Source organism: Coregonus clupeaformis, chromosome 7, assembly GCF_020615455.1.
Source record: "Coregonus clupeaformis isolate EN_2021a chromosome 7, ASM2061545v1, whole genome shotgun sequence".
NCBI lineage: Eukaryota > Metazoa > Chordata > Actinopteri > Salmoniformes > Salmonidae > Coregonus > Coregonus clupeaformis.
The window spans coordinates 32275873-32297760 of NC_059198.1; the positions used below are offsets into that span (position 1 = coordinate 32275873).

The 21888-nt window shown below is 48.6% G+C and overlaps 1 protein-coding gene across 4 annotated transcripts in view; it reads left to right on the top strand.

Annotated features, from left to right (window-relative positions):
* The window catches only part of LOC121569759 (calmodulin-regulated spectrin-associated protein 3-like), a 37410-nt gene extending 15657 nt beyond the window's left edge, over window positions 1–21753 (top strand). Inside the window, exons 3-18 of one of the 4 annotated variants that reach the window (XM_041880932.2) lie at window positions 10412–10567; window positions 10738–10824; window positions 12011–12043; window positions 13370–13508; window positions 13946–14085; window positions 14503–14587; window positions 14997–15039; window positions 15228–15298; window positions 15739–15811; window positions 16005–18270; window positions 18370–18503; window positions 18697–18983; window positions 19133–19235; window positions 19480–19598; window positions 20188–20306; window positions 20946–21753. In XM_041880932.2, coding sequence (XP_041736866.2) covers window positions 10412–10567; window positions 10738–10824; window positions 12011–12043; window positions 13370–13508; window positions 13946–14085; window positions 14503–14587; window positions 14997–15039; window positions 15228–15298; window positions 15739–15811; window positions 16005–18270; window positions 18370–18503; window positions 18697–18983; window positions 19133–19235; window positions 19480–19598; window positions 20188–20306; window positions 20946–21248 — 4158 coding nt within the window. In that variant the 3' untranslated portion in view covers window positions 21249–21753. The other 3 variants (XM_041880934.2, XM_041880933.2, XM_041880936.2) reach the window with 3 other exon arrangements.
* Window positions 21754–21888: the final 135 nt, after the last annotated feature.

Here is a 21888-nt window from a genome sequence, read left to right on the forward strand (position 1 = left end):
GCTGTAGACAGTGCTGCTGTCTGAGCTCGGCCGCCGCTGCCTGGCTCTGTCAGGGGGGAAAGTGGGTCATGCAACAAGCACGCACAGCATTAGGAGGATGGAGCAGTGCAGTAATGGGGGCCTTGGCCAGTAAACGGCTTTGGAGCAACAGCAATCTGCTGCATTATATTAAAGCTCATCTGTGTCATACACACACACACACACACACACACACACAAAGCGTGTTGACACACCAACCAAAGCACACATACAAACAGATGTAACAGTATTGCTTCCATCTCTCTCCTTGCCCCCAACCTGGGCTCGAACCAGGGACCCTGTGAACACGTCAACAACTGCCTCCGAAGATGCATCGTTACCTAGCGCTCCACAAAAGCCGCGGTCCTTGAACAACTACTTCAAGGTCTCAGAGCGAGTGATGTCACCGATTTGAAACGCTACTAGTGCGCACCGCTAACTAGCTAGCCATTTCAGACCGGACACACACACACACACACACAGCAAGGGTAAACCGAAATATATTATTGTTTACAAACAGCTAACATCTGTATTGCCTGTAAAGCTGTTACAGTGTGTGATATTGACCACTCTTCTCTCTGGCTGTGTCCCAAATACCAAATAGAACCCTATTTCCTATGGGCCCTGGTCAAAAGTAGTGCACTATGGAGGGAATAGGGTGTCATTTGGGAGGTTACCTCTGTTATCAATAACCTCACAGCTTACATCATCAGCTCCAAATGAGGCTGGGCCAAAAAAAGCTAAATGAAATGCCTGCCACCCGCAGTATAGATATTCTAAATAGGATACTTTCTCCAGCGCCCCACCCTAGAACGGCGCTGTCACTGAAGCCCTCTAGATCACTCAGCCAGTCCTGCTATACTAAGCTGGTCTTGGGCTGTGTCCCAAATGGCACCCTATTCCTTATGTCCCTCAAACTCAACTCTGGACCTCAAAGCCAGTTTCACAGCATTTTTTTATTGTTCCTTTCTTTGGTGGGGCAATTAATGATCAGGTAGAACAGAAAACCAGCAGGCTCCGGACCTCGTAGGGTAAGAGTTAAATGCCCCTGCTCTGTATAGTGCACTACTTTTGACCTGCTTTGACTCATACCACACACACACACCCACACACACACACACTATATATTATCTAGCATCATCAGGGGTGTATTCAGTGAGCTGAAACATTTCAGAATGTTGCAGATAGAAATATACTGAATAGAGCTGATGTGATTCCCAGCTCTACCTGACAGACAATCGTGTCTGTTCTAAACAACATATTTGCACCCTCCTGAACAGACCCCAGATATCGTGTACTGTGATATTGATTATGCATTACTAATAGCCATACTCTGTGTATTTCATATGTAGTTGCTGTGTATCATTCACAGAGAAGTGTTTTAAATGTAATCCTTCTTTATGTTACATTTACATTTTGGTCATTTAGCAGAAACTCTTATCCAGAGTGACTTACAGTCAGTGAAGTTCATTCAAATGTTACGTCGCCTACATATGACAAAGGCATGAATGTACTTTGGTGGGGGCGGTCGGCGGATAGCCCTGTTCCAGAAATCCCTGCCTGTGTCTATGGTTGGTTTAGGTTAGTGAGTCGCTGACCCGTTGACTTAACTCATACTGCTGTGTAAGCAAGTTTCGCTCTAGTTAGCATCCATCTAGAGCTCAGTAGGATTTAGAAGTGGCACAGGGTGCGTCCCAAACGACACCCTATTCCCTATTTAGTGCACTACTTTTGACCAGGGCCTAGTAGTGCACCCATAGGGCTCTGGTCAAAAGTAGTGCTCTATATAGGGGATAGGGTGTCATTTGGGACGCAGTCACCCGTTATCCCCTGGATCAGGAATGCTGCTGAACATTGTCTCTCAACATTTGGACTGTCACGGGACCTCCCAGGCCTGCCAAGGGGGGAAATAACATTTAGTTGTATTTTCTTCCTTTTGCTACAGAGAAGAGTCAACAAAGGAAAGCTGCCAGGGATTGCAACATTGATCTTGTAATGTGTTTTTTGTAAGGGGGGGCAGTGTTATCCAGATGGTAGGGTTGCATAAAGCTGGCACAGCACAGATTGGTGTGGTTTTGCTGCTGCTTCAGTATTTAGTATCTAGCTAGGCATGTCAATACTCAGGGGGAGCCATGTGCTGTTCCTGTCAAAGGGGCGGAGGGGTGCCGGTTAGCGCACCAGGCCCACTGAACCCCACCGCACTGCACCCCCCACTGATCCTCACACCGACCCCAAGAGCACTCCACACCCACCGACCCCACTGATCCTCACACCGACCCCAAGAACACTCCACACCCACCGACCCCACTGATCCTCACACCGACCCCAAGAACACTCCACACCCACCGACCCCACTGATCCTCACACCGACCCCAAGAGCACTCCACACCCACCGACCCCACTGATCCCCCAGACCCGGCTGGCTGGCTGATCCTTCTGTTTGTCCCTCTGTCTAACCCTGGATGTCATGGGGACAGGGGCTGTGGCTGGGGGGTTGAGAGTGTTAAGTCATATTTCAGACATAATCAGATTTCACCTTTATCCGTCATAATCGCTCTTAACGATCTGCGAGATGAATTTGGTGTTTGTTTTCCTCATGTTGTTATTGTTGACATGGATGATAGTCACAGTATTCCCAAAGCAGAGATGAATTATTTCCTTATGGACAGGTTAATATATAGCTTAATATTATATGCTGTAATATATTGGAGGATATATAATGTCCGGTCGTCTCAGGAGGATTCTGAGCAGAGCAAGCCGGTGTTAAGCCAGTGGGGGAGTAGAGCACCAACGCCACGCTCAGGATTGTGGTTGGGGAGGTGCATTGTGGGTCAGATTGTTGGTTGTTATAGCGATTTGGCAGGCAGACTGTGCCCTATGTTCCAGGTTTGCGCCTCTCTCTCCCCCCTCTCCCTTCTCATTAGGGTGAACTTGTGATTTGGCTTAGCGTGCTCCACAGGGTCAGGACGGGAAATCTGTGACCCCCCCTCCCTTTCCCCCCCTCTCCCAACCACTCCTCTCTTCCTCTCCAGTCTGCTTTCATTCTCTGCTTTTGTTTTGAATGACCCTGTAGTCTACTCCCTCCAGAATGATCACTGAATTACACCACAGTGAAACAGTCCCAGCCCGACCAGTTCAGGGCTTATTCTCACTGAGAAGATAAATGTTGATTTACATAATATGTACATACACTTTTCAATTCACATTAGAGACGGGAATGTCACGAGCCGAGAGAGGGTTTCGTTGACGTTCTTGCTTATGCAACAATTCACAAGCATGTGCAGACAATTAGAGGGTTATTTTTTCTTCTGTACACATTACATTTCACCGGGGAGTTGAGATGTTGAGCTGTTTTATATGGAAGCCCATATAGGTTATGTTTCTTCATTTGTAGCATTGGGTGGCGATTTCCATCTATCCACGTTGCAGAGATCAGCACAGCAGGGCCGCCGGCAAACGTGTGGTAACCTGGCATTTGCCCCAGCACTTTTGATTTGGTTTAATACAAAATATTGACACAAAAGCATTGAAAAGAGGGACAAAATACTGTGGTTTAGACTGATTCGCCTCATGATTTGTTTGACAGGATTTTAATATTTTCATTCTCCCTACTGCCAGGAGTTTTTCCAGGAGTTAAAAAAAACAACCATATGATCTGATTAGAAAAAATCTGATCCCATCATAGCCCATATTAAACTGTTTTTTACAGCTGATTTATTACTATGTCATACCCAGAGTTTCACCTGGTTAGGTTAGCCTACCAGATCAAGGAAAACAATTCCCCCACCCACTCTGGGACCTGTGGTGCCACCTCTGAAATCACCACACAATGTTACAAATGAAAAAAACATTTATTCTATTTGTATGATCTATCTCAGAAATGTTGACTTATGTAGTTTGACTTACATATCTCACCATTCTGTAGACATAGTAGACTTTTTTTATGGTGGTGGGAATGGGCTTCCATAGTTTTAATGTGGCTCAGCAGGCCACATAATGTAACAGGCAATTTAAGGTATAAACTCAATAAAACAAGTCACCATTGATACTGTAGGAGTGTTGAGCTCAATGAGACAATTCTGTTTACACTGCCCTGCTCAGAGGGGGGCAACTGTCAGGCGCGACCTTCGAAGGTAGCGCTCGAGACGTGATAAGTATTGTCTCTCGAATCGATACCTCTCAAATGTCCCTTTTGCTATCGTCAATGTGAAACCGGCCTCCGTTTCCTCCTCCTCCCCTCCTCTCACTAGTTCTGTCACTCACATTCCTCTCTGTCAGTCTTTCTTTCTTTCACACTCTCAGACTCTCTAATTTCTCTCATTTTAACATGGACATTAAGTTAATGGCTCCCTGTGTGTGTGAACTGTGTCGGAATCTTTATTTGGATGCTTTACTGCATTTCCCACTACTTTTTGTGTTATAAATTGATCACTTAAAGGCAGCCATTGCAGCTACATGATGGCAAATGGCTCAGCACCACATCCATTCCAGTCGCTCTGTTGTGGGTAATCAGTCAGGGAGTGGTGCTCTGACTGAATAAGTGTGACTGAATCTCTCTCCCCATTAGAGAGAGCTACTGGGCTGGCTGGCTGGCTGGAAATGGCATCCCCATCCCCCCTCAGACAGCCCAGCTCAACCCAGACCATGCAGACATCATGACAGCTTTATCCCCATGCTACCCTGAGTGCTCTGAGCCCCTGTCTTTCCTCTCTCTCCCTTGCCCTGCACTGACTGTGCTACCCAAATTGCCCCCCAGCCCCTGTATTTTCCCTCGACCCCTGTATTTTCCCTCGACCCCTGTATTTTCCCTCAGCCTCTGTCTCTGTCCTCAGCCCCGGTGTCTGTCCTCAGCCCCGGTCTACATCTCTGCCCTTCAGCCCTTGTCTCTACCCTCAGCCCCTGTCTCTCATGGGCCTACATTGGCTTTACTACCGAGTGCCCCCAGCCCTTGTCTATCCCCTTGCACTACAATGCAGACAAGACATGTTCATCGAACAGACAAGTCAAGGCTCACAGATAAGCTTGTAGTGTGACCCTGCCTCCCTTGAGCACCACACACCCCCAGAGGGAGGAGGGGAGAGCCCAGCCATCCCTCCCAGTGCCCAGCACCCTCCCCCCTCCCTAGGTAGTGGTATCTGACAGCAGGGCTACGCTGCCATGTAGTCTCTAGTCCCTCTCTCTTTCTAGTCTCTCTCTCTCCCTCTTTCTCTCTCTCACTCACGCTCGCACACGCAGCACTGTGCCGACGTCAGCACTTCACACCCAGCATGGAGAGACAGACAGACCGAACGGCAGTTGGGTGGAGAGATTCAGGCCACAGCCTTGTAGCAGCAGCAGTGTGTCCGTGTGTGCTATGATGACTACCAGTCAGGGAGAATTTGAGTAACAAAAGTAGGAGTAAAACAACAAGTAAAAGGGGCCCGGCACTGGTTAGTACCGATTAGGATAAGACTAGAGGGGGATTGAGGTGGAAGAAAGGGCCCCCCTGACAAGGGAATGTGTTGTTATAACCTGTCTGTCCTCGCCATTGCTCTACTTTTGACCAGGCCCCATTGGTCTTTGGTCAAAAGTAGTGCTCTATATAGGGAATAGTGTGTCATTTGGGACTTAGTCAGGGTTAATGATTCTAACAGAGAGAGGGGGCTGTGGTTAGCCAATAGAGAGAAGGGAGGAGGCCCGCTGCTGGTATGTTGCTGCTGTGAGGATTCATGTCAGGCACAGGGTGTGTCCCAAATAGAACCCTATTTCCCTGTAAAATGCACTACTTTTACTATTCCCTATATAGTGCACTATACCTTATACCTGGGCGGTATACCATATTTGACCATATAACGGTATTGATGCATGGACCGGTTTGGGTTTTTACTTTACCTTCTATAACGGTATTTCAATGTTGTTGTTTTTTTAAACGTTATATGCAACTCCGGCGCGTAATGCCCGTTTTTTATAGTTTACTCCGTTTGATACTTGAGTCGTCTTTCTCCCTCACCTCCTGCTGTATGCCGCTTCCCCTACACCAAACCCTGCCCCCTGTCATGCAAGGAGAGAGCAGTTGCTCGACCACGGAGTCACAAGCAATTTCTTGCCGTTCACTCTGCAGTCTAGCATTCTATAACACTATTAGTTTGTGTATTTTACTGTCTGCAAACTACTGTCTGCTAGTTTGTCTTTTCTTAGCAAGCTGTGACTAATATAAATGGTTATCCTCTAATGCTAATAGCTAGTTAGCTAGCTAACATTAGCTAGCTTGCTAATGAACTAAGAGTCAGAGCAAACGCAGATAACTAATACAGCCTGGGACCAGTGCTGGTGCAGGCTTAGCATGTTGTTTGTGCAACGGTATCTTCTAAATCAGAGAGGAATAGGTGAAGCATGAATATGTGATAACAGAAGTGCAGAAATTGTAGAAAATGCAGAAGATATTTATTGTTGGATTGAACAGTATAAAACAATTTGAATGGAGAAAGACCCATTGAAATCACTTATAACGTATGTGTTGCCACCCTAGGGTCATGAACTACTCATAAAGCAAATTTTAGAACTTTTACTATTCAAAATCATCAAATACCGTAGAAAATGTGAAAATATTGTGATATGATATTTTGGCCATATCGCCCAGCCCCAGGTCAAAAGCAGTGCACTTTTTGGGGAATAGGGTACCATTTTGGGACGATTTTGTTGTGAGTTATATGAAACTGACACTGATAGAGGGGGAGACAAAGAGATAGAATCATCATTGCTCAGAGTGGTAGATTCATGTACAAGGGGCAGACGAGAAGCAACTGTTACAGTCAAGTAAATGACCGCAGTAAAATTATCTTAGCTACACATTAGTCCTCAGCCCCGGTCTCTGTCCTCAGCCCGTCTCTGTCTCTGTCCTCAGCTCGTCTCTGTCTCTGTCCTCAGCCCATCTCAGTCTCTCCCCTCAGCCCGTCTCTGTCCTCAGCCCGTCTCTGTCCTCAGCCCGTCTCTGTCCTCAGCCCGTCTCCATTTCTCCCCTCAGCCGCTGTCTCTGCCCTCAGCCGCTGTCTCTGCCCTCAGCCCCCGTCTCTGTCCTCAGCCCCCGTCTCTGTCCTCAGCCCCCGTCTCTGTCCTCAGCCCCTGTCTCTGTCCTCAGCCCCAGTCTCTGTCCTCAGCCCCCGTCTCTGTCCTCAGCCCCCGTCTCTGTCCTCAGCCCCGGTCTCTGTCCTCAGCCCCCGTCTCTGTCCTCAGCCCCGGTCTCTGTCTCTGCAGTGATGTGGATCCTTAGAATGAGCATATACCAGGCAAAAAAGGCTAAACTGATCCTAGATCAGCACTCCTGCTCTGAAACACTTAATGAGTACAGGCCTTCAGGGCAGGAGCCCCTGGTGTCATTCAGTTGGACAGCTAGGACAAAGGAAACCTAACCTGGATAAAACCAGACTGAACGCTGCGCTTACCAGGCTAGACGAACATTGCCTGCCTGCCTGGCTGTCTGCACACTGAACTGTCAGTTTTTCTGTCTGTCTGTCTGCCATGCTGTCTGTTTGCCCTGCTGTCTGTTTGCCCAGCTATCTGTCGGCCCTGCTGTCTGTCTGTTTAGTTTTTCTGTCTTTGTCCTTGAAACCTACTGAAAACCCTAAGAGCACTTATTTAAAACAACCCTCCAGACTCACTAACTTACGTTGTCCTTCACTGCATGGCCTTGATTTGATTGGAAGGTCAGAGCGTTGTGTGTCTAAGAGCAGTTCTAGACTTTACTAACTGGGTCAAAGGCTGTTCTAGTCTCCGGTGGGGAGCAGTGGAGGCTACATGTACCTGTAGGCCCAGTTCTCAGAACCTGGTGTGTGTTCGTGCGTGGGTGCCACTAAAATGTTTATTAAAGAACACTGGTGGCGGCAGCACCTGGTGTCTGTCAGTTGGACAGCCAGTCCAAAGGAAAACAAGCCTGGTTAAACCAAACTAAAAGAACACTTATGGGAGCAGCTAACAGTAAGCAGGCATTACCTTATCGCTTTAGTTGTTTGTTTTGTCCAATTTGAATGTTCATAAATACTCTTACCTCACTCCTCCTCAGCCCCACTGTTATATGCCTAGAGGCAGAGATCAGTCTTTCCCTTAATTTGTATTATGTTAAGGGAAACACTGTATGAGAAGAAGCATGTACATTATCCTGTATGTTCCAGTAACAGTGTGCAGGTGTAGACTTAGAGCAGGGATGGGCAACTGGCGGCCTTTTGAAGGCCCTCGGATCAATTTCTCATCGAAATCAGCAGTTTTTCTTATGTCAGTCACCAATAGTCAGTCAATTAGCCCATGTCAGTTAAACATTTTTAGATTGCTAAATTAGATTAGGGGCCAGCTACTTAAACTTGTTATCATGGTTGAATTACCGGTTGGGGGGCCCCCATTGATTTTGTTAGTCTCACTCAGATATCATATAAAAAACTACAAATATTTCTCTCCACCCCATGGAAACATTTGTAGAACTGCATGAAATGAGTTATAAAATTGCTAAATCTTCTCTCCGCCCCATGGCAAAATGTGTAGAATTGTAGCAAACTTGCTTTAAAAATGCAACATTTTCTCTACAACCCATGGCAAAATGTGTAGAATTTCACAAAATTAACTCTAAAACATTTACATTTACATTTTAGTCATTTAGCAGACGCTCTTATCCAGAGCGACTTACAGTTAGTGAATACATATTTTTATTTTTATTTTTTTTATTTTTTTTATACTAGCCCCCCGTGGGAAACGAACCCACAAACCTGGCGTTGCAAACTCCATGCTCTATCAACTGAGCTACATCCCTGCCGGCCATTCCCTCCCCTACCCTGGACGACGCTGGGCCAATTGTGCGCCGCCCATGAGTCTCCCGGTCACGGCCGGCTGCGACAGAGCCTGGATTCGAACCAGGATCTCTAGTGGCACAGTTAGCACTGCGATGCGGCGCCTTAGACCACTGCGCCACTCAGGAGCTGTGGGTACGCAGACCCCTCATGATGAGTTCAGATTTCTTTGGGCCCCTACCCAATCAAAGTTGCCCATTCCTGACCCCTAGCCCCATGGTCAGCATGGCGGGAGGCAACAGTAGACTGATAACGAGCTAACCCTCTTATGGGAGCTAACGAGCTCTCCTCTGAGTGAGCTGATCATGTTGTTGGTGTGTTTTGAATGGGCTCGGGGTATGAGAACGCAATGTAATGGATTTGGCCATGAGAAAGCCAAACCTATTAGTGCCTTTAGGTATGAGAAAAGGTACCTGGCCTCTAGCTATCATTGAGAAAAGGCACGGTCATGATTTTGGGCTATGAGAGAAAGAGAATGTGCCCTGCACTGGGGGTTGGCTGGAAATACCCCAGTTTCAGTTTGGGATTGGATAGGGGAAGCTATTGTTGTGCTCCTTTATGTTGTGTAAATTGATACTGTATGTTGTGTTGGTGTGAAAGAAGGGGTTTTGAGTGTATAGTTTTACACACACATTCTAGTTCCTCTGTGTGTATACACACACACACACACACTGCGCCACAGGATTCCTGGGGTTTGTGCTGCTCTCTGACTGATCCATCCCTAGTGAGTTGATTACAGAACAACGCTGTACAGAAGCGAACTGTATCCTGCGCAGCCCTAGAGAGACACTGTACACAACCTGTCATCCATGAGTCATGCTGCCGTATCTTATAGCAGAGAGGAGGAAGAGGGAGAATGACTAAGAGGAGGGAGAGGGATTGACTAGGAGGAGGAAGAAAGAGAGAAAGTATACAGTGAAGGGGCAGAGAGGAGAAAGTACACAGAGTTAAAAGGGCTGTTATCCTGATAGCACAGATGTCCCAAAGTTCACTCAGACAAGCTCTCTCGCTTCTTTCTTTCTATTTTTGTATTTATCTTTCTCTCTTCTGCTCCCTTTTGTCTCTCTCTCTCTCTTCTGCTCTCTCTTCTGCTCTCTCTCTCTTTTCTCTCTCTGGTGTGGTCACCGCCACGCTTTCTGCTGACTCAGAGCTGTGGTTCTTGGAGTCCCCTAGTGGCTGGATGTGGTATTGACCTGAGAACCTGCCATACTGCAGCCTGGCGTGATCTCGTCTCACTAGCTCTGCCACATTAACATGGACCATGCTCTTCTCAGAGCAGTCTGAGGCTGTGTCCCGAATGGCACCCTATTCCCTACATAGTGCACTACATTGAACAGGGCCTTTGATACAACCCTATGGGCTCTGGTCAAAAGTAGCGCACGATATAGGGAATAGGGTGTCATTTGGGGGACACCCTGAATGTCAGTGCTGCTGCCCACCATTATTGCATTAGCCATAATTGATGGATGCTGTAATAAATGTTGTCTGGGTTTGGTGGCCGGCCAGCCAATCCCGCAGCTACCTCCCCTGACTTTTCCAATGCTGACGGTTTCCTGTTCTCTTTGCTGTGATTGGTGCAGAGTGCCCACCTGGCGGTGATGGATGCCCTGATGTCGGTGGGCGCCATGGAGACGGTGAACGCAGTGAGGATGTCCGGTGCGGCGGCGGGGGAGGAGCTTCTGGGTGGAGTGGGAGGAGCTAGCTGGGAGGACACCCTGCTCCACTGGGTGAACGGGGTAAGGACACGGACAGGGAGGACTCACTCTCTGTCTGGATCTGTCTCTGTCTGTGTCTCTCTCGGTCTCTCTCTGTCGCTGAGTCATGATTTCATAACCAAATGTATATGTGAGTACATAATATACATACTTATAACATATGGCTTTCCACCACCCCATTTCCCCCCCAGTTGAATCAGAGGCTGCGAGAGCAAACAGAGGGTGCACAGGGTGACCCATCTCAGGACAGCACAGAGCCACAGCCTGTCCAGCCTTCAGTAAGTATTACACTACACAGTGTCTGTCCAGAATGGCACCCTATTCCCTATATAGTGCATCTATATAGAGCCCTATGGGCCATTTAGTGCCATTTAGGATGCATACAGTATTTATGTCAACAGCTCTCACATTACACAACACATTGTGTAATACATGTACATTCATAATAATAATAATAATATGCCATTTAGCAGACGCTTTTATCCAAAGCGACTTACAGTCATGCGTGCATACATAATTGTGTGTGGGTGGTCCCGGGGATCGAACCCACTACCTTGGCGTTACAAGCGCCGTGCTCTACCAGCTGAGCTACAGAGGACCATCTCATGGATTACATATAATTAAAACATTCTGACGTAAACATTTCCTGTGAACAAGCATGTTATATACAGTGTGTGCATGTAAGATATTTATACTTTGTCTTGACAGATACGTTGATAGGGTTGGGTTAAATGCATTCAGTTGTACAACTGACTAGGTATTCCCCATTCCCTTCCCTTTATACATGCAATCTCCCTAGTACCCTGGTGCTTGTACAGGTAACTACCAAAATAAAGGAAACACAGCGCTGAGCCGCCAAAACAGCTTCAATGCGCCTTGGCATAGATCCTAGAAGTTTGGAGGGAGGCGACACCATTCTTCCACAAGAAATTCCATCATTTGGTGTTTTGTTGATGGTGGTGGAAAACGCTGTCTCAGGCACCGCTCCAGAATCTCCCATAAGTGTTCAATTGGGTTGAGATCTGGTGACTGAGACACACCCTTTAAATCCCATATGCTCCTTTGAGACCCCTCTTTCAAAGTCACTGCGATATCTTCTAGCCATGATAGCCAAAATAATGGGCAACTGGGCATTTTTATACATGACCCTAAGCATGATGGGATGTTTTAATTGCTTAATTAACTCAGGAACCACACCTGTGTGGAAGCACCTGCTTTTGTATCCCTCATTTACTCAAGTGTTTCCTTTATTTTGGCAGTTACCAGTATCTTAACATAACATTTACTGGTTGTATAATTTTTAGGCGATATATACCCTTTTCAAAACTGTATTTTTCCTCTTAGCTATCCTTCTAAAGTAGCCTTAATACCGACAGTATCCTCTCCTCCTGTCTTCTCCTTTCCCACTTTCCTCTCTTTCTCTGTCCTCCTTTCCTTCCTTCCCTCCTTCCTCCTCTCTGACAGTGTCCCACTCGCTGGTACTGGAAACTTGTCCCTGTAAGTTCCTCCTCTTTCTTCTCCTCCTCTGTTGCATCATCCCTTCCTTATATTTCTCTCCATCCTTCTCTGCATCTTCATATTCTCTCTCTTATTAGATTTTCAAATTAAAGGTCTGTTCTGTTTTTCTCGCTCTTCCTCTCCCCCTGTTGGTACAATATAAGAATGCAGACATACTGCTGCTCTGCTCTGCACTAGGACTATACGCTGTACATTTCCTTGGGCTGATGTCACAGAAGGGGTAGGGTATTGTTGGACGTAAATCACATGTAATCCACTCAGGAATCTAGAAATGTACTAGAAACCAGTCCCTCTAGTCGGCTCTGTCTTAAAAAGGACCTTGTGTGAGGGAGGTTTTAGTTTCTAGCCACTAGCCAGTCATTGTCTTGAGTCCCAAATGGCACCGTATTCCCTATTTGTTGGATTAACTTTAGCCAGGGCCCATAGATTAAGAAGTAATGAGTTTGAGGTGTAGGCCTTTTATGTGAGGTGAAACAGCCTACATTATGAACAGTGCAGATATAACAAGTAGATCTGACATAGTTTCCCAATTCTAACATGGCGTATAATCATAGCTGTTTTACATGATACGTTTTTATCTGATTTGGGACTGTTGTGTAACATTACACTCTCCTGAACAGACCCCAGGTATTACAGTCTGCTGATAGTGTTGACACTGTGCTGGCTGTGTTCAGTTCAGTCGTTGTCTAAAACCTGAATAGTCTCAACCTGAATAGTCTCACCTGCGTAAGGTTGGGTTAAATATCCTCCTCCGATGAGACTCTCTCTCCTGGCCTACTTTCCACTGACAAAGCCCTCGCTGTCTCTGGACTCATTCTATGGTTACGTCCAAAATGGCACCCTATTCCCTTTGAACAGAGCCCTAGTCAAGAGTCGTGCACTATATAGGGAGTAGGGTGCCATTTGGGACACAGCCATTCTCTCTCTCCCTATGGCTTCTACTGACTGGTTGGCTGCACCTTTCTCTTCACTTCCATGGCATGTTATCTGTTCTCTCTCTCTCCACCTCCACCCCTTGATTCTGTCTTTTCTCTAGGAGCACGTTGTTGGTCACGTTATCCTCCAGCCTGATGGGTGTTGTTTGTATGGATGTCTGTATGTACTGTTTGTGCTGTATGTCCACCTGTGTTTTTGAAGAACATTGGCCTTGAACGAGCTCTCCAAATGCAAACATCAAAGGTATTGCATTGAACAGTAAAGCCTGGACATCTCCCCAACTCTCCCATACTCACTCAATGACGTCTCTCTCTTTTCTCTCTCTCTCTCTCTCTCTCTCTCCCCCTCCTCTTTCTTACCCCTTCTAAGATCCGCTACAGAAAGGACAAGACACTTTCTAAACAGAAGCCTACGTTTCCGGTGGTGACTGAAGTCAAAGACCTCTCCAATGGTTGTGCCATCGCTTCTGTTATACACTACTATTGCCCCGGCCTGTTGCGACTAGAGGGTAAAACCACATGATAAAAATTAACATGACAGTATTTGATATGCAAATACAAATTAAAAACACTGGACTAGTTGTCGAATATAATGTAGTTCATGCCTGGGGGTTTGTCTAAAAAGCCTAGCTTACTATGTCACACAAGGTTCCATTTAGGTTTAAACCACACTTTCTTTAATACAGTAACATATTGTATTACTGTGTGCAGTGTGTCATTCCACTTCCTGTACTACCTGCTCATTGTCCTGTGTTAGATGTTTATATGAAATACTCCATGGCCTGACTACCTGCTCATTGTACCATTCCTGTGTTAAATGGGTGCCACAATATGGCTTCCCTCTGCTCTAGCCTCCAACCTGTATGTGTGACTTTCGGAAGGGTTGGGATAAAGCGGACCGCCGTGTATTTTTGGACAATAAAGTAATCCTTGTTTTCTTCTTCAGACGTGTGTATGAAGGAGTCCGTGGCGGTGGCAGACAGCCTGTACAACCTGCAGCTGATCCGAGAGTTCTGTGACAGCTGTCTGAAGAGCTGCTGCCCCCTGGTGTTGGAGGACCTGCTCTACACCCCACAGGAGCTCCAGGTACTACATCCACACCTCACTGTGGGCCCATATAGCCACATCTACACCAACCCTTTTCCCGGAGAGCTACCCTCCTGTAGGTTTTTGCTCCAACCCCTGTTGTAACTAACCTGATTCATTTAGCTTTATTATTAGGTGCGCTAGACTAGGGTTGGAGTAAAAACCAACAGGAGGGTAGCGCTCCAGAAACAGGGTTGGAGAGCCCTGATCTACACAGTGTCTTGCCCTCAGAGCCATTTATTTAGAAATATATGGCTCTGCCTAGACTGTCTTATACAGAGAGTGTTTGACCAACTGGAGCTGGATGCCGTACAGAACTAGTAGAGCATGAAACTTTATTGATACCCAGGAATGATTTGTTATGGAGATCGAAACAGCATTACATGGGTCCTTTAACTGTTTCTCTGGTATGTTCAGGTCAACATGATGAGTTTCCTAGCAGAGCTGCTGTGTTGGTTTGAGGTACGGAGGCCAGAGTTTGTTCAGCCACTGAACACCACTGGTAAGTGTTGGGCTGGGCCCTGTTCAGGAGGATGCAATGTTACAAAACATTCACATAGAAATGTGTCCTATAGAACAAATATGATGGTTTGTCAAGTAGAATAAGGAATTATGTCAGCTCTAGTTATTACATTTCTATCTGCAATATTCGGAGCGTTTCGCCTCACTGAATACACCCCTGGGCCTATATTCATATAGCGACTTCGAGCAGGAGTGCTGATCTAGGATCAGGTCTTCCCTGTCCATATAATCTTATTCATTGTGATCTAAAAGGCTAAACTGATCCTAAATCAGTACTCCTACATTTCAGATGCTTGATACATTCAAGTCCTAGTCTGATATGTGATTCCTGTGTAGGCCTGAATGGCAGTATCGATGTATGACTCATGAGACTGTTTATTTTATTCCAGATGCTTCTGCACCGATCAAGCCAACCAGTTTGAGCAATAACAGGTACAGCAGCTCTGATCTGTTATAGAAAATAAAAAGTGATCTATTTCAGGAATGGTATCTTTTGAGTGAAAGTTTTTTATTGTGAGAGCTCTGGTGAGTGAGAGTAGATTTCCAATGTACAGTATTTATTACATATGGCAAATCAACTTAAACTTGATCTTGAAACAAAATGTTTGTCTGTATTTCAGCGGCTCTCCATCCATCTTCAAGAAGCCGTTCCTGCCCATCTCCTCGCCAGTGTCGCCAGGGCCTGTGCCAGGTGAGAGCAGGGCGACGTCATCCCATCATTTACGTCTGTCCCACTTCTGTTCTCTGGGTTCAAATAGTATTTGTTTTATTTACAACACTGTAGCTGTGCTTGATTGATTGACACAATGAAAGCAATGGAAAGAAATGGAATAGTCCCAAAAGTGCAAACCCCGTTCATCTGAGACTCCAGGCAGGCATGCTCAATCAAATGCTCCTCAAAGTATTTGAGAGAAAACAGATACTTGAGTTTGCACCCAGGTCTAGTGAGGATGCCATTGCATCTTTTATAACTGTGTTGTCCGCGTTTGTTTACCAGTGGGTTCATGTAAAGGTTTTTCTGTCTGTCTGTTAATCTGTGTGTTTGTGCATCTTTGTATGCCCTGACTTGTGTCTTTGTGGTGTCTGTCTGTCTCTGTCTGTCTGTGTTGATTACTGTGTGAATGTGTGCAGGGTCTCTGACTCAGTCTGCCTCCATGTCTCATGTAGAGGGAGCTGGGAGAACATGGACCAAGAAGCCTTTCAGGTAGGCCCCATCTGTCTCTCTGTCTCTTCGTGTGTGTTGTTAGCTCCATATTTCAATTGTATCTCAATACAAAATTTGGAGTAAATTCTATTTCAATTAAGTCATTCAGCAAGTAAACTCTCTCACTCTCTCTCTCTCACACTGTCTCCCTCCGTCTCCATCTATCTCTGTCCGTCTCTCTGTCTCCGTCCAGTCGTCCCCTGTCCTCGGCCGTGTCCTTTAGCATTCCCTTCGGCATGGACAGCGACGTGGACATCGTGATGGGAGGCGCCATCACCCGCTCGGTCAGCTCTGACAACGTGGCCCCCGGCCAGACCATGACCCGCGTGCCCTACACCCCCCCAGAGGACCTTAGTCATCTGCTTAGCAAGCCCCCCGCCACCCCTGGCTCCCACAGACCCTCCTGGGCCACCCAGAGCTCCTCCGTGGTGCCCATGCTGCTGAAGGAGAACGGCCTGGGAGAGGGAGAGGGAGAGGGAGAGGGGGAGGGGGAGCTGCCCACCATCGAGGAGGCCCTGCAGATCATCCACAACGAGGGCAAGATGGAACCCCGGCTGCACCCCGATGGGGCAGCCGACGGATTCTTCCTGCATTCGCCTGATGACCCGGCCAGCGCCAGACACAATGGCCGCGCCCCTCACCCCTCCCACCCGCTTAACCCCGTACCCCTCAGCTGCTCCGCCCCGTCCCGCTCTGGGATGATGTACCACCCCCATCTCCCCATGGAGGGCAAAATGCAGGCACCCAAGGAGCAGCCCTCCTCTACCCCCTCCTCCCGCACCCGACACACCTCAGAGGGCTCGCGGGACGACGACTCGGTGCTGAGGGACGGGAGCGTGGACTCTGACGCCTCTGAGGACCTCCTTCTCCTCCCCAATGCCCAGTCCACCCCTGCTACGCCTGATGTCCACACCAGAGGCCGAGGAGGGGGGGACGACGCCCAGGACAGCGGCGTGAGGATGACCAGCTTTGCTGAGCGCAAGAAGAAACCGTCGACAGTAGGCGAATCACCTAAAAGCGACGGCGCCAGCAGCAGCGAACCTGTCGCCCCGGCAGCGACGGCTTCGATGACCAGCTGGGCGGCCCAGCCACAGAAGTCGACGGAGGAGAGCCCCAGTAAGAGCCCTGGACTGACCACCGAGATGTCTGAGCTGGGAGCCCGGCTGGAGGAGAAGAGGAAGGCCATCGAGGCCCAGAAGAAACGTATTGAGGCCATCTTCGCTAAGCACCGCCAGAGACTGGGCAAGAGCGCCTTCCTGCAGCTGAAGAAGGAGCAGGGGGAGGGAGAGGAGGAGGAGGAGGGCCAGGTTAGCGCCTCCTCCACAGAGGAGGACCTCAGGGGGCTGACGCTAGAGGAAAGGCTGGCTCACATGGAGGACGAGGAGCAGCAGGAGGCGCAGCAGCAGGAGAAACGGCGCCCCTCAGTGGAGCAGGAGGGGAACGTCAAACCTTCAACATACCTGGACAACAAGCAGGCCTCCTTACCCAAGGACAGGGCAGGTAGAGAAGGTGTGCAGGGAGAGAAGTGTGCCGGGTCAGGAGGACAGAAGGCCGGGGTGGTAGTGCATCAGCCAGCGCCCTTGGGGGACTACAACAACGCTGTATCAAAGCTGAACGCGGCGCTAAGCTCTCTGCAGAGCGACATGCAGCGCCTCTCAGAACAACAGAACCAACTCATCAGGAAGAAGCCCGCCACTCCCGCCGGCAACAAGTCCTGGGTGATCCCGCCCAGTCTCAAATCCTCAGCATCTCCCCCGACCCGCATGTCCCGCGCGTCCACCCCTCGCAACCTTGCCTCCGTCTCCTCTTCCACCTCGTCGTCCCGCCGCAACGCCGCCAGTCCCGCCAGAACGCCCAAGTCGCCTCAGGTCCATCGCCGGGCCCAGTCGGTGCCTCCCAAGAGCCCCAAGCACCAGGCCACCCACTACCACCACGCCCGCCCCCAGGATCTCAAAGTGCCGGGCCTGTCGCGCGTGCTCACCCCTCCGCAGAACGTGGACACTATCCCCCACCTGCGCCGCGCCTCCCCCTGGCAGTGCAGAGACCAGAACTCCTCCACCTTCAACATCAGCTCTGCCCCCAGCCCTGCCTCCACCCCAACCCACATCCCCTCCCCAACCCCCACCCCCCGGGCGCTGTCGCTGGCCCTGGATGACAACATGTCAGATGCCGGCTCGAACGAGGACCAGAGCATCTTCAGCATGGACCTGGATGCCGCCACATCTCAGGCCTCGGGGAGAAAGGAGCGTGGGGGTGGTGGGAGCTCGGGGGCGCCCTCGGAGTGCTCGTTTGAAAGTGACGTTCCGGCAGCGGGGGTGTTTAATGGCAAGCGCAGCAGCCTGATCGAGATTTCTCTATCGGCCTTGGACGGGGACGGGGACGACCTGAGTGTCATGGATGACTCCATGAGCGACGTGACCGAACCTGAGATGAAGGGAGGGGTCGGCTTCTTCTTTAAGGTTAGTCGACTGTGTGCGTTTGTCTGTCTGTGTCTGTCTGTCTGAGTATGAGGTTAAGCCTGACTAATCCTGTATCTGTGCGTGTGTGTCCGTCATCAGGATGACAAGGTGCGGCCGGAGGACGAGATGGCCCAGAGGAAAGCAGCCCTGATGCAGAAACAGCAGAAGAGGGCGGAGGAGATGAAGAGACGCAGGCTGGAGCAGGAGGAGAAGAAGGAGAAAGAGCATGCGATGTGCGTTGCGTTTCTAATCCACTTACAGTACTGTGTTGTCCAACAGCCGACTCTGAATAAACTAATGGAGCTGCTTATGTTTCTTGTTGTTGTATAATAATGTGATTGATTTGAATAATTTGAATAATTCATTGATTTGATTGATTCATTGGTTAACCCCCCCCCCCCTCCTCCCCTCTCTCTATACCTATAGCCGACCCGAGTGGTTTAACATCGAGGGCTGGGGAGACAAGGGTGGTGGTGGTGGTGAGGACCGGCTCTGGCCCCCCGGTACCCCCCCTTCAGATAGCACGACCCAGCGGAGAGACACCTTCACCAGGCAGGAGTACGAGCGGAGGCAGCAGCTGAAGATCATGGAGGATCTGGACAAGGTGTTGCGGCAGAAGCCCACCACGGTGCGCGGCGTGAAGAAGCAGAGACCCAAGACCATGTTCCGGGACGACTCAGTGCTTTCCCGCAGCCCCGCCAAGGGATTCATGGGTAAATATAAACTCCACCCCCATCTCTCCCATCGCTGAGTCTGGGGGCGTTCCAGGTCGGGTTTCATTTGCAGTTGTGCTGCGTATCACAGAAGATTGCTATGTCATATTAATGTGCTTTTCTCTGTGTGTTTGTTTCTCTCTCTCTAGGCTCCAAACTCAACAAGGTATATTCCCACTCTACCATGAACCTGTCCTCAATGGCTAACGACACTGGTAACAGCGGGACGCTGACCGTCAGGAAATCTCCCAGGTAACTGTCAACAATAACGAGCTGTATTTTACCGCACAGGTAGCTATGGTTAACCGTAATGAGTTGTATTTCCCATGCATAGAGACCTGCAGCTACTGAATGAATCATCAAATACAGCTGCCTGACTATGCCCCCCTTCCGTCCTTATTATTGGCCTATTTTTAAAACAAATGTGTGATTCAATGTCTGTCTGTGTTTTATTTTCCGGTATATAGATTGTTTTGTTGTTATGCTTTCCTTACAGCCGATCTCACTCCCCCTCGAGGCTGATGTCACCAGGACGAATGACCAATCAGAACGGAGAGAAGGACTGGGAGAACGCCTCCACGGCCTCGTCTCCCGCCTCCATCCCAGAATACACCGGTACGTTTACCTTTAACCCTACGTTACAGCTCACTGTTAACCATCACTCTGGGTCCATGACTGTGACATCATCTCTAGGTCCCTCTTGTTCCAATATTATCCACACTAGCATTCATCAATAATCTCACTTAACCCAGAACTAAAGTCTTGTGTAATTTGTCAGATGCTCGATTAACTTCTAGGTCCGTACGAGAAGAGCTAGAATGAGAACCGTAACGAAGAGCTCCACCCTCTCTCTTTGCAAGTTACGGGCCCCATGTCCGTCCGAATTTCGTAAGATGCTAAGACCTGCAAAATGGGGATTTGTCCAAAGCACTGGAACTAATGCTGCTCGTTGTCTCACGCATCCCGTTGTATCATTACAGATCCACGATACTATTTATGTTTACGTAGTCTGTCCAAGTGGAACGCTAGTGTGGATATTGAAACAGAGCCTATACTGAGAATACGATGTCATCATAAGTATCTGTTTGAACCAATCCACCACATGTTAACAGAAAGTCTGTATGGGAACGTACTTGGTCTTTGATCTATGGCATGTTATTTGTGTTGATTTGTGTTGATTTGTGATATTTGTGTTGGCTTCCAGGACCCAAGCTGTACAAGGAGCCCAGCTTCAAGTCCAACAAGTTCATCATCCACAACGCTATCTCCCGCTGCTGCCTTGCCGGCAAGGTCAACGAACCGCAGAAAAACAAGATTGTAGAGGTCAGAACTCTTTAAATCAACAACTCGCCTTAGATCCTTTTAAATCAATGTGTGCATCCCACGGGGGACCAGTATGAAAACCAAAAAAAAATGTATGCACTAACTGTTAGTCGCTCTGGATAAGAGCGTCTGCTAAATGACTTAAATGTAAATGGCACCACCATATTCCATTATAGTGCACTACAAAGGGAATAGGGTGCCATTTGAGATGCAAACAACAACCCCGTTAGTGCCCTTTAAATCAACAACCTTGCTAACCCCCTCTCCGCTCCACTGGCTGGTTAGGCTGGACTGGCTGTCACAGTCTACCTGGTTGGAGCCTCCCCACTGCCACTGTTCATATCCCGTTCACCTCTCTCTCTCGCTCTCGCTCTCTCTCTCTCGCTCGCTATCTCTCTCTTTCTATTTCTCTCTCGGTCTCTCAATCTCTCTTTCTATTTCTCTCTCTCTGTCTCTCTCTCGCTTTGTCACTCTCTCTCTCTCAATTCACTTAAATTCAAAGGGCTTTATTGGCATGGGAAACATACGTTTACATTGCCAAAGCTCTCTCACTCTTTCAAATGTGGATTTGTATTGAATTGTGTCATTGTTAAGGCGTTTTTAACATTGTTTTACCTCCCCTCTCCTTCTATGGTTCAGGAGATGGAGAAGTGCCAGGCCAACCACTTTCTCATCCTCTTCCGTGACTCCAGTTGTCAGTTCCGGGCCGTCTACACCATGAACCTAGAGACCGAGGAAATGGTGCGCCTCACGGGCATTGGGCCACGCGTCATCAGCCCCGCCATGGTGGAGTCCATCTACAAGTATAGCTCGGACCGCAAACAGTTCACCACCATCCCGTCCAAGACCATGTCTATGAGCGTCGATGCCTTCACCATCCCCGGGCACCTGTGGCAGAGCAAACGCCCGGGCACCCCCAAGAAGTTGGGGACCCCCAAATAATAACGAGAACATCTCAATGATGGAGGAGGTGGTTGGCGGGGGGAGGAAGGTCGCAGACATATGTAAATCAGGGGCCCCTCCTCTCCCCCAGTCAACCCCCACCACCCTCTTCCCCCCTCCTTTCTCTTATATTGGCGCTGTCCAGTGTTGGCTGTTGATTTGGAGACTGCTTTAGTTCAGTAGGCTGGTCAGGTAGACCAGTGGAGGGATCTGAAAGGAATAAATTACACTGGTGCCAGACATATACAAACCACCTGCCCCTTTAAGCCTGTCCAACCGGATGGTCTCTGCCCCTTTAAGACCAACCTGGGTCGTTTTTCGTTGCAAAATGTTTTGCTACGGTGTGCACTAATGAATATGACCCTTATCAGCTCTGTGTATGGGGGACATTGGTACATGTCATGTGTCAAGGGGGCCAGCTACAGATGATCACTACTACTAAAGCCATTCATAGGGCCCTGTCTGTCACACACTACACCCCATAGGGGCCTCTGATTGCCCCCCCAGACTGATCTACTTAGATTGTCAAATAATAATAATGTTGTGATAGGACTGGAATGAACATGGGTTCTTCCAACCCTACTGGACCTCTCGCCCCAGGGCCTCTCCCCAGCCTCCTGCTGCCTTCCCTTCTCCCCCA